The sequence below is a fragment of the Anas acuta genome, chromosome 35 (genome assembly GCF_963932015.1).
Source record: "Anas acuta chromosome 35, bAnaAcu1.1, whole genome shotgun sequence".
Lineage (NCBI taxonomy): Eukaryota > Metazoa > Chordata > Aves > Anseriformes > Anatidae > Anas > Anas acuta.
In genome coordinates, this window is record NC_089013.1 from 257,448 (window position 1) to 272,477 (window position 15,030).

General features: G+C 62.3%; 2 protein-coding genes across 3 annotated transcripts in view; one reads left to right on the top strand and one right to left on the bottom strand.

Annotated features, from left to right (window-relative positions):
• Nucleotides 1–2,178: 2,178 nt before the first annotated feature.
• The window catches only part of ATP1B2 (ATPase Na+/K+ transporting subunit beta 2), a 21,417-nt gene continuing 8,565 nt past the window's right edge, over nt 2,179–15,030 (bottom strand). The window contains 8 exon segments of the mRNA XM_068664623.1: nt 2,179–3,847; nt 4,134–4,232; nt 6,015–6,071; nt 7,296–7,501; nt 9,903–10,007; nt 10,877–10,898; nt 10,901–11,007; nt 13,373–13,667. Of these exon segments, the coding sequence (XP_068520724.1) occupies nt 3,683–3,847; nt 4,134–4,232; nt 6,015–6,071; nt 7,296–7,501; nt 9,903–10,007; nt 10,877–10,898; nt 10,901–11,007; nt 13,373–13,667 (1,056 nt within the window). The 3' untranslated portion in view covers nt 2,179–3,682.
• GRK1 (G protein-coupled receptor kinase 1) overlaps nt 14,564–15,030 on the top strand; it is an 18,776-nt gene continuing 18,309 nt past the window's right edge. The window contains exon 1 of one of the 2 annotated variants that reach the window (XM_068664638.1): nt 14,564–14,832. The gene's annotated coding sequence lies outside the window, so the exon portion shown is untranslated. The remainder of the gene's footprint in view (nt 14,833–15,030) is intronic. The other variant, XM_068664636.1, reaches the window with a different exon arrangement.

A 15,030-nucleotide genomic window follows, 5' to 3' on the forward strand; every position in this document is an offset into this window, starting at 1 on the left:
GGGTCCCAGTATGGGGTACTGGGGGGGAAAGGGGGGGGGGCATTTAGGGGTTCTCCACTGGGGGGAGCCCAGTTTGGGGTCCCCTACTATAGGGTATTTTGGGGGGGGGTCCCAGTTTACAGTTCCCCTGGGGTGGGGAGCAGTTTGGGGTTCCCCATTGGGGGGGGGTCCCAGTTTGGGGTTCCCCACTATAGGGTATTTTGGGGGGGGGGGGTCCCAGTTTGGGTTCCCCATTACAGGGCTCTGGGGGGAGGGGAAGGTGAACTGGGGTAGGGTCCCCCAGAACGTGTTACTTTTTGGGGGGGGTCCTTTTATGGCTCCCCATTACTGGGGGGGGGGGTCCCAGTTCGGGGTCTGGTACCAGTTTGGGGGGGGGGGCTCCCAGTAAATAGCACGAGGGGGGAGCAGCTTGGGGACATCCCCGGTTTGGGTAGTGGGGGGGGGCAATTTAGGGATCCCATTTTTTGGGGGGGGGATTAAGGGCCCCATTTTGGGGAGCTCGAGGAGGTCTCAGTATGGGGGGGGGGGGGTTGGGATGTGTCCCCCCCTTCTCTCTCCCCCCCCCCCCCCCAAGGGCCGGCTCCTGCCAAGGCTCAGCCTGGAAAATTCCTCGGTCCCCTTGAGGTGACCTTGGGACGTGGGGGGGGGGGCACCCACAGCCCCCCCGCACCCATCCCCCCCCCGGGACCTGCGGGGGGGGGGTGGGGGGGGTCGGGGGGGGTCACCATCTGGCTGCCGCCGGGATTAGGGGGGGATCAGGGGGGATTTGCGGCCCCCCCCCCCGGCGCGATGTGGGTCACGGGGGGGAGGGGCTGGCAACTGGGGGTGTTAATTGGGGGGGGCCTCATTTGGGGGGGGCTATGGGGGGGTAATTTGGGGGGGCTCCATCGGAATTAATGGGGGAGTTGTTAAATTGGGGGGGGTATGAGAGGGAGGTGATAACGGGGGGGGTAATGTTGGGTTGTTAATTGAGGGTTTGGGGGGGATAATTGGGGTTAATTGGGGGGTGTCAACTTAATTAGAGGGGATCACCGGGGGGGTTAATGGGGGGGGCAATTGTCAATATCTATGGGGAACTGATAATTAGGGGGGGCTGCTAATTCAGAAGGCTATAAAGTGGGGTAACTATGGGGAGTGTTAATTAAGGATATTAATTTGGGGGTAATTAGTGGGGGGGAGTTAATTGGGTGGTTAATTAGAGGCTGTGAATTGGAGGTGCCTTGGGGGAAGTCAGTGGGGGGGGGCAGCTTCGGGGGATTTAAATGGGGGGGGGTTATTGGGGGCTCTGAATATTGGGAGTTAATTAGGGGTGCTAATTAATGCCTTGATTTGTGACTGCTAATGGGGGGGGACACTCATTTGGGGTATTTAAGTGAAGGACCGTTAATGGGGCCATAATTAACAGCCAACAATTAGGGGTGCTAATGGCGAGTGTTAATTGGGGGTATTGATTAGAAGCTGGTAATGCGGGGCTCTCATTTCAGATATCATCGGGAGCCTGTTAATTGGTTGTTAATTGGGGGTGATTAATTTGGGGGTCATTTTGGAGGCATTTAATTGGGGTAATTGGAGGGTCTTCATAGGGAGGAGTTAATGGGTGTTAATTAGGAGCCATTAATTGGGGGTCATCTTTGATGGCTGTCAATTGTAGGGGGTGTCCATAGGTGGTGGGTCGTTAACTGGGGGGGCTGTTAACTACGGAATATTGGGCATTAATTAATGGAAATTAAATTTCAATTAATTCAATTTGTTAATTAAATCTCTTTAATTAAGACATTAATGGGGGGACTCTTAATTAGCGGTTTAATTAAGGGGGTGACAGGGTGTTAATTATGGGGGTCTTTATTGTACTCTGCCAATTGGGGGGGGGTGCGGGGGAGCAGAAGTATTTTGGGGGCAAATCGGGCGATTTTGGTGTCTCCCCCCTTTCTTGCCCCCCAGTGACGTCAACACCACGGCCCCGCCCCCCCCAGCCTCATCATGAATGAGGCCACCGAGGCTGGGGACACGGGGGGGGGGGGGGGGGACCCAAGTGCCTGGGCACCCGGCCCTGGCAGTGTCTCCCTAACGAGCTCGTCAGGCTCATTAGCGGCCCCACCCCCACTGTGGCCTAATTACCACCCCCTGAGCAGCCCCAGGCAGACCGGGCCCAAACAAAACCACCAAAAAAAGCAGCTATTTCCACCAAAAACCACAGGTTTAATACGGAGGGGGGGTTCCTCCCCATCCACGCCCCCCAAACTTTCACCTCCCGTGGACCCAAAATCCGTTCGATTCCCCCCAGAATGAAGGGGCGCGCCCTGCTGGGGTGGGAGGGGGAGGGCTCAGCGCAGAGGGGGTGTTAGTGGGGGGAGGAAGGGGCTACAAGATGGTGGCCAAGGTGGCCACCAGGCAAAATGGCCACCATATGACCCAGGGCACCCAAGAGAGCTAGGTGGGACTCAAGATGGTAGCCAAGGTGGCCACCGGGCAAAATGGCCACCATGACCCAACGTGCCCAAGAGGGCTGCCTGGGACTCAAGATGGTAGCCAAGATGGGTCACTGGCCAAAATGGCCACCATATGACCCAGGGTGCCCAACAGGGCTGGGTGCAACTCAAGATGGTGGCCAAGATGGCCACCAACACCTACAGGTTCAAGATGGCCTCCAGGGCCTGGTGGCCATGAGCAATGGGGATCTAGGGTGGACGTCCATGGGGCAACGGCGGCCATCTCGGCGGCTGTGTTCTACCACAGTGGCCATCGTGGCCTTCCTCCATGCCCTTCATCGAATGACACTCAACCATGGTGGCCATGTTGGCTAGCATGGCGGCCATGTTGGCTAGCGTGGCAGCCATGTTGCCCCTTATCCACACCCCGCTGGCGGTAGCCACCTGGCCACGTTGGCCACCACCTTGATCCCGACCAACGCTCAACCACAGTGTCCACAAAGCCCGGGACGCTTCTACCTCAGCCTACGCAGCCAACGGCAGCCATCTTCCATCCCTGTCCACCACAGCAGCCATCTTGCCCTCTACTCGTACAACCACTGCTGATCACCTCGGTACCACAACAGCCATCTTCAGCCCAACCGATGGCCCCGTAGCACAGTTTGCCATCTTGCCCTTTATTGAAGCAACCAACAGCAGCCACCTCGGCAGCCTGGTGGCCATCTTGGCAGCCTGGTGGCCACCTTGGCCTCAACTGACCCAACAACAGCCATCTTGGCCACACAACCAAATGTTGGCCATCTTGGTAGCCTGGCGCTATCCTGATCCCATCCGAAGCTCAACAGCAGCCACCCTGGTGCCATCTTGCTCCTCGCCCACACGACCAACGCCGACCATCTTGGCCGGCAGCCTGGCGGCCATCTTGGCCTCACCCTACATCACCCAACCTACCTACAAAGCCCCCAAAAAAACCTAAAAACCACCCTGCCGCCACCAAAGCGAGCCCCGCATCGGCGCTCCTAAGCAAAAGACAGGCAAATCTGGGGGCAAAACCCGGGCATTTGGGGGTGAGGAGAGAAGCCGGGGCCCTACCACACCGTTTAATTTATATATAATATAAAAAATATCTATGTACATATATTATTCTTATATTAGGAGCATCTGGAGGGGCGGAAGGGGGGGGGGGGAGGTTAGACCTGGCTCAAGGGGTGGGGGGGGCGGCGCAGGGAGGTTGGGGGGGGGGGGGGGGGGGCTCAATCCCGGTTGATACGCAGGCGGAAGGCGACGCGGCCGGCGAATTTGTCGCGCTCGTCGTCGGCGCGGAGGCCGGCGGCGTTGAGGCGGCACTCGACGTGGTGCTCCACGTTGGCCGTGGCGTTGGCGAACTGCACCGCCACCACCGGCTGCGTGTAGTTCACCTGCAGCGCGGGGGACGGCGTCACCCCGGGGGGTGGGGGACGTGAGAGTGGTACCCCCCCCGATACGCCCCTAACACCCAAAACCCGCCCCAAGGGTGAGCCAAGGGTCCAGAGCATCACCAAGCCCAACGAGGGGGCATCACCCTACAAGGGGGCATCAGCATCGCAAGGGGATCAGGGGACACCAGCGTTTGGGGCCACTTCCAGGGGATCAGGGACACCCCCTGCCATATATCCAGGACCCCCCCCCCAAGCCCCAGCCCCCCCATCCCGTGCCCCCACTCACGTGCACTCTCTTGCCATAGTAGGGGAAGTACATGAGGTCGATGGTGCCATTCGGGGGGAAGAGCTGGAGGGGCCCCAGGAGGGCGGCGTCCTCCTCCTGCTGTGGGGGGGGGGGACAACAGGCACGTCCCCACCTGCCCCACATGGGGAGGGGACCCCCCAGTGTCCCTCTCCCCAAGTTTTCCCCCCTCCCAAATACCCCCAAGGCAGCATCCCCCCTCCAAGGATCCCTCTTCCCCTCCCATGGACTCCCCCTGCCCCATACCCCAAAGGAACCCCCATAGACACCCCCCCCCCCCAAAAAGGACCCTCCCCATCACGTCTTCCCAGTACAACTCAGGGATCCCCCCCAATTAGATCCTGACCCCCCCCCAGCCCCAACATCCCCTTGGTTCCCCCAAATACCCCCCCGATCCTCCCAAATATCCCAATGGCCCCAAATCCCCCTCATTTTGCCCCCCTCTTGTTCCCTTCCCCTATACCCCATCTGCCCCTGTGCCCATCAGTTTGTCCCAGTGCTCTCCCAGTGACACCCCACCACCACCACCCAGTTTGTCCCAGTGCCCCCCAGTCCCCTTACACTGCTGGCCGTCTGTCCCTGCGCCCCGCGGCCGGAAAGAAAGAGAAAATCAACTGCACGGGGACAGGGGGACATGGCACGGGGACATTGGGGACAGCAGAGACTTCGTGGGCACAGCACAGGGACAATGGGGACAGCGGGGACATTGGGGACACGATGGGACAATGGGGACATTGGGGACACAGCACAGGAATGGCACAGGGACACTGGTGACACAGCGGGGATGTGGCACGGGGACAGTGAGGACACGTTGGGGGACACCAAGGACATGGCATGGGCGGACATTGCATGGGGACATCAGGGGACACCCTCTAGGGACACTGGATTTGGGGACAGACAGCGAGGATTTGGGGGACAGCAAGGGGATTCAGCGGTTCAGGGACGCTCAGCAGACTTTGGGGTGAATCCAGCACATTTGGGGGCACCCAGCAGGATTGGGGTGAATCTAGCCTATCTGGGGACACTCAGCAGGCTTTGGGGTGAATCCAGCACATTTGGGGGCACCCAGCAGGATTGGGGTGAATCTAGCCTATCTGGGGACACTCAGCAGGCTTTGGGGTGAATTCAGCACATTTGGGGGCACCCAGCAGGATTTGGGGTAAATTCAACAAGCTTCAGAGAAACTCAGCAGGGCTTTGGGGTGAATCTAGCCTGTTTGGGGACACTCAGCAGGATTATGGGGTGAAACCAGAAGATTTTGGGTGAAACACAATTTTGAGGTGAAATGAGCAGCTTTCGTGACAGCCAGAAGGATTTGGGGATTAAACTAGCCTACGCCGGGACACGCAGCAGGATTTGGGGGTCAATCTAGACTATTTTGGGGCAGCAGCGAGATTTGGGGTTAATCTAGCAGACTTGGGGTCACCCAGCAGGATTGGGGTTGAAACTAGCAGATTTGGGGACACCCAGCAGGATTTGGGGGTCAATCTACCCTATTTTGGGGGGTACCCAGCAGGATTTAGGTTTGAACTAGCAGATTTGGGGACACCTAGAAGGATTTTGGGGTGAATCTAGCCTATTTCAGGAGTACCCAGCAGGATTGGGGTTGAAACTAGCAGATTTGGGGACACCCAGCAGGCTTTTGGGGTGAATCTAGCCTATTTGGGGTCCCTACCCCATTTTTTGGGGGCACCCCCTTACCAGGTCGCCCTTTGCCCGCGGCCGCTGGGGAGAGATGAGAGAGTGAGGTGATGTTGGGGACATGGGGGGGGTTGGGGGTGACACTGGGGACACGGGGGGGTGACACGGGGTGGGGGGGTGACATTGGGGACATTGGGGGGGTGACAGGGACACCGGGGTCACCTTGGCGGCGCACACCACGTTGATGCTCTTATTCCTCCCCGGGAAGAAGTTGATGACCTGCGGGAGGCGAAGGGTTAACGGGGCCCAGTGCCGCCCAGTATGATCCAGTGCCGCCCAGTGACACGCAGCCCGTAATGCCGGGGAATCCCAGTGCCCCCAGTCTATCCCAGTGCCTCCCAGTGCAATGCAAGGCATCCCAGCGCACGGCAATGCATTGCAACAGACACATCCCAGTGCTCCCAGTGCCTCCCAGTCCAATGCAATGCATAGCAACCCTCCCTAACTTTTCCCTTTCTCCCCTCCCAGTGCTCCCAGTTGCACTCAACGCACTCCAAACCTCCCCAACCATTGCATTTTGCACCGTCCCAGTGCTCCCAGTCCCTCCCAGTGCACTCCAAACCTCCCCAACCATTGTGTTTTGCACTTTCCCAGTGCTCCCAGTCCCTCCCAGTCCCACTCAATGCACTCCAAACCTCCCCAACCATTGTGTTTTGCACCTTCCCAGTGCTCCCAGTCCCTCCCAGTGCACTCCAAACCTCCCCAACCATTGCATTTTGCACCTTCCCAGTGCTCCCAGTCCCTCCTGGTGCATCCCAACCCTCCCCTTCCTCCCCTCCCAGTGCTCCCAGTTGCACTCAGTGCACTCTGAACCTCCCCAACCATTGCATTTTGCACCCTCCCAGAGCTCCCAGTCCCTCCCAGTCCCATCCATTGCACTGCAAAGCACCAAAGCATTGCCCCATGCACATTCCCAGTGCTCCCAGTCCCACTCAACGCACTCCAAACTTCCCCAACCATTGCGTTTTGCACTTTCCCAGTGCTCCCAGTCCCTCCCAGTCCCACTCAATGCACTCCAAACCTCCCCAACCATTGTGTTTTGCACCTTCCCAGTGCTCCCAGTCCCTCCCAGTGCACTCCAAACCTCCCCAACCATTGCATTTTGCACCTCCCCAGCGCTCCCAGTCCCTCTCAGCGCATCCCAACACTCCCCAACCTTTCCCTTTCTCCCTTCCCAGTGCTCCCAGTCCCTCCCAGTGCATTGCAAACCTCCAAAGCATTACCCTGTGCACCTTCCCAGTGCTCCCAGTCCCTCCCAGTGCACTCTGAACCTCCCCAACCATGGGGTTTTGCACTTTCCCAGTGCTCCCAGTCCCTCCCAGTGCACCGCAACCTCCCCAACCATTGCGTTTTGCACCTCCCCAGCGCTCCCAGCCCCTCTCGGCGCATCCCAACCCTCCCCATCCTCCCCTCCCAGTGCTCCCAGTGCCCCCAGCGCCTCACCCGGTTGACCTTGAGCAGCACGCAGGGCCGCCCGGCGCCGTAGCCGTAGTCGTCGTCGGCTCCCAGCCCGGCGCAGGGTCCCAGTAGCGAGCGGTTGAAGCGGCAGGCGCGCTTGGGGTAATTGGGGACGCCGTCGTCCGGCTGCTCGTTGTAGCGCCCCGGGGTGCAGGCGGCGTTGCGGGCGGCCTGCACGCTGTCGTTGTACGCTGCGGCCAGCACCCGCTCGCACCAGTGCCGCCCAGTACGGGCCAGGGAGCTCCCGCTGCCTCCCAGAAGGGACTAAGGGCTTCCCAGGATGGGTCGGGGACCACCCGGTATGGAGTAGGGGCCTCCCAGTATGGACTAGGGACTCCCCAGTGCTTCCCAGTATGGGCTAGGGACCCCCTAGTGCCTCCCAGTATGGGCTAGGGACCCCCAAGTATGGTCTAGGGACTCCCCAGTGCCTCCCAGTATGGACTAGGGACCTCCCACTGCCTCCCACTATGGGCTAGGGACCTCCCAGTATGGAGTAGGGGCCTCCCAGTATGGACTAGGGACTCCCCAGTGCCTCCCAGTATGGACTAGGGACCTCCCAGTGCCTCCCAATATGGGCTAGAGACCTCCCAGTGCCTCCCACTATGGGCTAGGGACCTCCCAGTGCCTCCCAGTATGCATTAGGGCTCACCCAGTATGGAGTAGCGGCTCCCCAGTGCCTCCCAGTATGGGCTAGGGACCCCCCAGTGCCTCCCAGTATGGGCTAGGGGCCCCCTAGTGCCTCCCAGTATGGGCTAGGGACCCCCACGTATGGTCTAGGGACTCCCCAGTGGCTCCCAGTATGGACTAGGGACCTCCCACTGCCTCCCACTATGGGCTAGGGACCTCCCAGTATGGAGTAGGGGCCTCCCAGTATGGACTAGGGACTCCCCAGTGCCTCCCAGTATGGACTAGGGGCCCCCTAGTGCCTCCCAGTATGGGCTAGGGACCCCCAAGTATGGTCTAGGGACTCCCCAGTGCCTCCCAGTATGGACTAGGGACCTCCCACTACGGGCTAGGGACCTCCCAGTATGGAGTAGGGGCCTCCCAGTATGGACTAGGGACCTCCCAGTGCCTCCCACTATGGGCTATGGACCTCCCAGTGCCTCCCACTATGGGCTAGGGACCCCCTAGTGCCTCCCAGTATGGGCTAGGGACCCCCTAGTGCCTCCCAGTATGGGCTAGGGACCCCCAAGTATGGTCTAGGGACTCCCCAGTGCCTCCCAGTATGGACTAGGGACCTCCCACTACCTCCCACTATGGGCTAGGGACCTCCCAGTATGGAGTAGGGGCCTCCCAGTATGGACTAGGGACCTCCCAGTGCCTCCCACTATGGGCTATGGACCCCCCAGTGCCTCCCACTATGGGCTAGGGACCTCCCAGTGCCTCCCACTATGGGCTAGGGACCCCCCAGTGCCTCCCACTATGGGCTAGGGACCTCCCAGTCCCTCCCACTATGGGCTAGGGACCCCCCAGTGCCTCCCACTATGGGCTAGGGACCCCCCAGTGCCTCCCACTATGGGCTAGGGACCCCCCAGTGCCTCCCAGTATGGGCTAGGGACCCCCAAGTATGGTCTAGGGACTCCCCAGTGCCTCCCAGTATGGACTAGGGACCTCCCACTACGGGCTAGGGACCTCCCAGTATGGAGTAGGGGCCTCCCAGTATGGACTAGGGACCTCCCAGTGCCTCCCACTATGGGCTATGGACCCCCCAGTGCCTCCCACTATGGGCTAGGGACCTCCCAGTGCCTCCCACTATGGGCTAGGGACCCCCCAGTGCCTCCCACTATGGGCTAGGGACCCCCCAGTGCCTCCCACTATGGGCTAGGGACCCCCCAGTGCCTCCCACTATGGGCTAGGGACCCCCCAGTGCCTCCCAGTATGGGCTAGGGACCCCCCAGTGCCTCCCAGTATGGGCTAGGGACCCCCCAGTGCCTCCCAGTATGCATTAGGGCTCACCCAGTATGGAGTAGGGGCTCCCCAGTGCCTCCCAGTATGGGCTAGGGACTCCCCAGTGCCTCCCAGTATGGGCTAGGGGCCTCCCAGTGCCTTCCAGTATGGGCTAGGGGCCTCCCAGTATGCATTAGGGCCCACCCAGTATGGAGTAGGGACCCCCAGGATGGATTGGGGCCCACCCAGTATGGGCAAGGGAGCTCCCAGTGCCTCCCAATATGGATCAGAGCCCTCCCAGTTTGGACTAGAGACTTCCTAGTGCCTCCCAGTATGGACTGGGGAACCCTCAGTGCCTCCCAGTATGGACTAAGGACCTCCCAATATGGATTAGGGGCCCCCCAGTGCCTCCCAGTATGGACTAGGGACCTCCCAGTGCTTCCCAGTATGGACTGAGGCTCTTCTAGCACAGAATGCGGCCCTCCCAGTGCCTCCAAGGGGATCCCAGTACATCCTAGAACCATCCCAGTACAGACTGGAAACCTCCCAGTGCCTTCCAGTACAGACTAGGACCCTCCCAGCGCATTGTGGGACTCCCTAAGTCCTTCCCAGAGCCCCCCAATTCCCTCCCAGTGCCCCCCAGTTCCCTCCCAGCCCCTTCCCAGTGCCCTCCAGCCCCCTCCCAGTGCCTCCCAGTCCACTCACGCTCGAGGAACTGGTGCAGGGCGCGGACATAGTGGAGCCAGGTCTGGCTCTGGGTGACGTTGAAGGTGACATCGAGCCCCTCGGCGCGCGGGCGGATCATCATCCCTGCGCACGGGGACACCGGCCTCGCACCACGGCCTTGCACGACAGCCGTGCAACGTGCACACGGGGGGGGGGGGAGGGGCCCTCATGCAAGGGGAGGGGGGAGCCAGGGGCTGAGCCACCCCCCCCCATTGCACACCCACTCACCCCGGGCAATGTTGAGGCAGCCCTCGTGCAAACCCTTGTGCAAATCCTTGTGCAAAGGGCCCCTTGTGAAAATCCTCGTGCAAAAGGTCCCACCGGGGGGGGGTTCAAGGCCGCCCATTGCACGCTCCCAATGCCCCCCCCCCTGGCACCCTCAGCCATGAGGTCTCACTCCAAGCCCTCGTGCAAAGGGCCCCTCGTGCAAATCCTCGTGCAAAGGGCCCCTCGTGCAAATCCTCGTGCAAAGGGTCACACTGGGGGGGGGGGGGTTCGAGGCCACCCATTGCACACCCCCAGTGCCTCCCCCAATGCCCCTGGCCACGAGGTCTTGCTCCAGGTCCTCGTGCAAAGGGCCCCTCGTGCAAATCCTCGTGCAAACCCTCGTGCAAAGGGTCCCTTGTGCAAAGAGTCACACTAGGGGGAGTTCAAGGCCACCCACTGCACACCCCTAATGCCCCCCCCCATGCCCCTGGCCACAAGGTCTCACTCCAGGTCCTTGTGCAAAGGGCCCCTCGTGCAAATCCTCGTGCAAACCCTCGTGCAAAGGGTCCCTCGTGCAAAGAGTCCCACCGGGGGCTCTCAAGCCCACCCACTGCACACCCCCAGCGCCCCCCTCCCCCCCCCCCCAAACAACCCCAGCCACGAGGTCTGGCTCCGAGTCCCCGTGCGAGGGGCCCCTCGTGCAAACCCTCGTGCAAACCCTCGTGCAAGGGGCCCCTGGTGCACACCGGGGGTGGCGAGGCGGGTCCTGGTACTTGGGGCACGTGGGGGTCAACGCTCTGCAGCAGCACCCACATGGTGAGGGCGAAGAGCCCGGCCAGGAACCCGTAGAAGAGCAGGTAGAAGAGCAGGATCAGGCCTGGGGGGGGGGCACGGGGTCAGCACCCCCCCAATGACCCCCCCCTGGGGGTGGTGGAATCCCCCCCCCCCAAAAAAAAAAGGTCCTGAAACGCCACCCCAAAGCAGCCCCGTTTGCCCCAAAATGCCCCCAAAGCTGCCCCGAGGACACCAAGTGTCCCCCAAACCACCAAATGTCGCCCCCCCAGCACCCAAAAAGCCCCCCCCCCCCCCCAAACTGCCCCAAGGCTCCCAAATTGTCCCAAGACCCCTAAATGACCACAAATGTTCCCCCAAACTGCCCCAAGACCCCAAATGACCCCAAGCATCCCCCCCAAAACTGCCCCAAAACCCCCAAATGACCCCAAGCATCCCCCCCAAAACTGCCCCAAGACCCCCAAATGACCCCAAGCACCCCCCCCAAAAACTGCCCCAAAACCCTCAAAATGACCCCGAACCTGCCCCAAGACCCCCCCAAACTGCCCCCCCTAAAATGCCCCAGTAACAAACACCCCCCCAAAAACTGCCCCGAGACCCCCAAATGTACTCCCAAAACTGCCCCAAGGTCCCCAAACTGCCCGAGACCCCTGAACACTCCCCCCCATCTGTACCAAGACCCCCAAATGCCCTCAAATGTGCCCCAAAAACTGCCCTGAGATCCCCAAATGCCCCCCCCAACCTCACCCAAGACCCCCAAATGACCCCAAATGTGCCTCAAAATTTGCCCCAAGAGCCCCAAATGCCCCCCCAATCTGCCCCGAGGGCCCCCAAATGACCCGCAAAACTGCCCCAAGATCCCTCAACTGACCTGACACCCACCCCAAACACCCCCCCCAAAATTGCCCCAACCTCCCCCCAAACTGCCCCATGATACCCCCCCACTACCCCCATGGCAGCAGATACCCCCCAAATGCCCCCCAAGCCCTAAACACCCCCCAAAAAAACTGCCCATGACATCAAATCTACCCTAAAACTGCCCCAAACACCCCCAAAACACCCCAAACACCCCAAAACTGTCCCCAGATGCCCCTAAAATCCATGAAACCACCCCAACGACATCAAATCTCACCCCAAATACCCCCCCAAAGCCCCAACCCCCCCCCCCCAAAATCACTCCCGGAGCCCCAAATACCCCCAAAACAACCCCAAATCCTCCCCAAACCCACCGCAGTCCCCAAATCCTCCTAAATTCACCCCAAAACTCAAACCCACTCTGGAGGCCCCCCCCGATCCCTTCTGAACACCCCCAAAATCCCCCCCCAAAAAAACAATCCCCCTTCTGCCCCCCCCCAAACCCCCCAGCCCCCCCCGAGCCATCTGTCCTACAAATGGGGGGGGTCCCAGCCAGGGGGGGTCCTCGTCTGTCTGTAAATGGGGGGGGGGCAATGTCCATCTGGCTGCCCCCCCCCGGGGGGGGGTCCCTGTCGCTCCCATCCCCCATCCCCGTCCGTGACCTACTTTTGCAGCCACAGCGCGACAGACGGGGGGGCGGGGGGGGGGGGCACAATCCTGGCCCCCCCCCTCAAATTGACCCCCCCCCCAAATCCCCCAAAGTGCCCCCCCCCCTCCAATGCAGCCTCGTGGGGGGAGCCTGCAGCCCCCCCAAATTACACCCATGGTGGGGGGGGGGACTTTATAGAGATGTCCTTCCATGGGGGGGGCTTTACAGGTTTAAATGGGGGGGGCTGCATTTTGGGGGGGGGGTCCCTACGCAGCCCCCCCCACATTTAAACCCATAGAGGGATGGGGGGATGCCCGGGGAGGACCCCATAAAACTCCCCCTCCTGTTGCACTCCTGGGGGGGGGTCCCCTATGGCCCCCTCCCGCTGCACCCCACACGGGGGGTCCCTGCGCAGCCCCCTCCCATCGGACCCAAGGGGGGGGGGTCCCCACTGTGCCCCCATTTGCACCCATAGGGGAATCCCTACGCAACCCACCCTGATGCAGCCCTATAGGAGACCCCTACGTGCACCCCCCCATTTGGGGGGGCCCTATGCGACCCCCCCCCCCCCATAGATATATTGGGGGGTCTCATACGCCCCCCTCCCACTGCACTCAAACGGGGGGGGGGGCAAATAGGGTCCGTATGGGAAATCCAAATGGGGAGGGGGGGGCAAATAAGGTCCCCATGGGGAACCCAAATTGGGGGGGGGGGGTCCCCATACCCTAAACCCACACCGGGGTGCGGGGGGGGCACAACTTTTAGAAGCCCCCCCCATGTGCATCCCTACGGGGGGGGGGGGGGTCCCTCAGCGCCTCCCCACTGCAACCCAAGGGGGTGGGATCCCCACACAACCCCCCCAGCCCCCAGAGCTGCTCTCCCCATCGCACCCCCAAACCCTGGGGGGGGGTCCCCGCGCTCCCCCCCCCCAAAATGCCGGACCTACCCCAGCTGGTGCCGGTCCTGCCCAGGACCTGGCGGCTCCGGGGGTCCCACACAAAGGCTCGCCACTCGGCCAGCACCTGCCCGCAGCTCCGCTTCTCCTTGTCCCGAGCCATTTTTTTATTTTCTTTTATATTTTTTTTTTTTTTTTGGGGGGGGGGGGTCCCGGGAAGGAGGGGGGGGGGGGGAGGGGGGGGCGCTCCGGGGGTCCCGCTCCGCTCCGCCCGCGCCGGGATTCGAACCCGCGACTCCTCAGCGCCGCCGCCGCACCGCCTTATATAGCCTCGGGGCCACGCCCCCTCGCCCCTCGCCACGCCCCCTTATGCTAATGAATCGTCTAAAGCCGCCCGGGCCCCGCCCCTTATGCTAATGAAGGGGGCGGGGATCCCCGCGGCCGTTTCCCACCGCCCCCCATTGAGAGATTAATGGGGAGGGGGGGGCTTAAAGGGGCCGCGCGGGAGAGGGGCGCTGGGAGATACTGGGAGCACTGGGGGGGGGGGTGCTTGGAGCCTTGGGCGAGGGATGGGGGAGCACTGGGGGTACTAACTGGGAGAACTGGGGGGGTACTGGGGGCATTGAGAAGGTTACTGGGAGTGCTGGGGGGCTACTGGGGACACTGAGGAGGGCACTGGGGGTCTACTGGGAGCACTGAGCAGGTTACTGGGAGCACTGGGGGGATCCTGGGGGTTCTGAGGGGCTACTGGGAGCACTGGGGGGCTACTGGGAAGCTACTGGGGCCACTGAGCGGGTACTGGGAGCATTGAGAAAATTACTGGGAACACTGGGGGGCTACTGGGGGCACTGAGCAGGTACTGGGAGCACTGGGGGCTACTGGGAGCACACAGAGGAGATACTGGGGAGGGCTCCTGGGAGCTCTGGGGGCTTACTGGGAGCACTGGGGGGCTACTGGGGGCATCGAGCAGGTTACTGGGGGGTTACTGGGGGCGCTGAGCAGGTTACTGGGAGGCTACTGGGGGCTTACTGGGGGCTACTGGGGGCTTACTGGGGCCACGCGAGGGGGCGATGAGGAGGACCCCCGGGAGCTTACTGGGAGTGAACTGGGAGCACTGGAGGAGGGGCTCTGGGTGCCCTTGGGGGCTGCCGAGCGGGGGGGGGGGCGGGGCTGGAGAGGGGCGGGGCGTGGGCGGGAGATGCCGGGGGGGGGCACAACCCCCCCAGCCCCCCCCCCCCAAAAAAAAGAGGGGGGGGACCCCGGCCCCCCCCCCCCGGTCGTGCCGTGCCGAGCAGCTCCGGGCTCCCCGGTAACGGCGCGTCCCGGACGGGTCCCCTGGGGACAACGGGGGGGGGATGGCGTGTGTGTGCCCCCCCCGTGCCCCCCCCCACGGTGTCCCGGAGCCCTCGGGGGGGGGCTGTAAAAGGGGGGGGGGGCCCCGCACATCCCCCTTAATCCCCGGGCGGGGCCAAGGTCCCCGGGAGGCGCCGCGGGCACCGGGAGCTGCGCGGGTGAGAGGGGCTGGGGGGCACCGGGGGGGGGTCCCGGGGGGGTTGGGTCCTCTGGGTGTGGGGGGATTCCGGGAGTGGGGCACCTGAGGGGTCCTGAGGGGGTGTGGGGGGGTTGGGGGTCCTGGGGGTTCCTGGGGGGTCTGGGGGGGGCCTGGGTCCCCTGGGGGGAGCATCTGGGGGGGGCACCTGGGGGGGTCC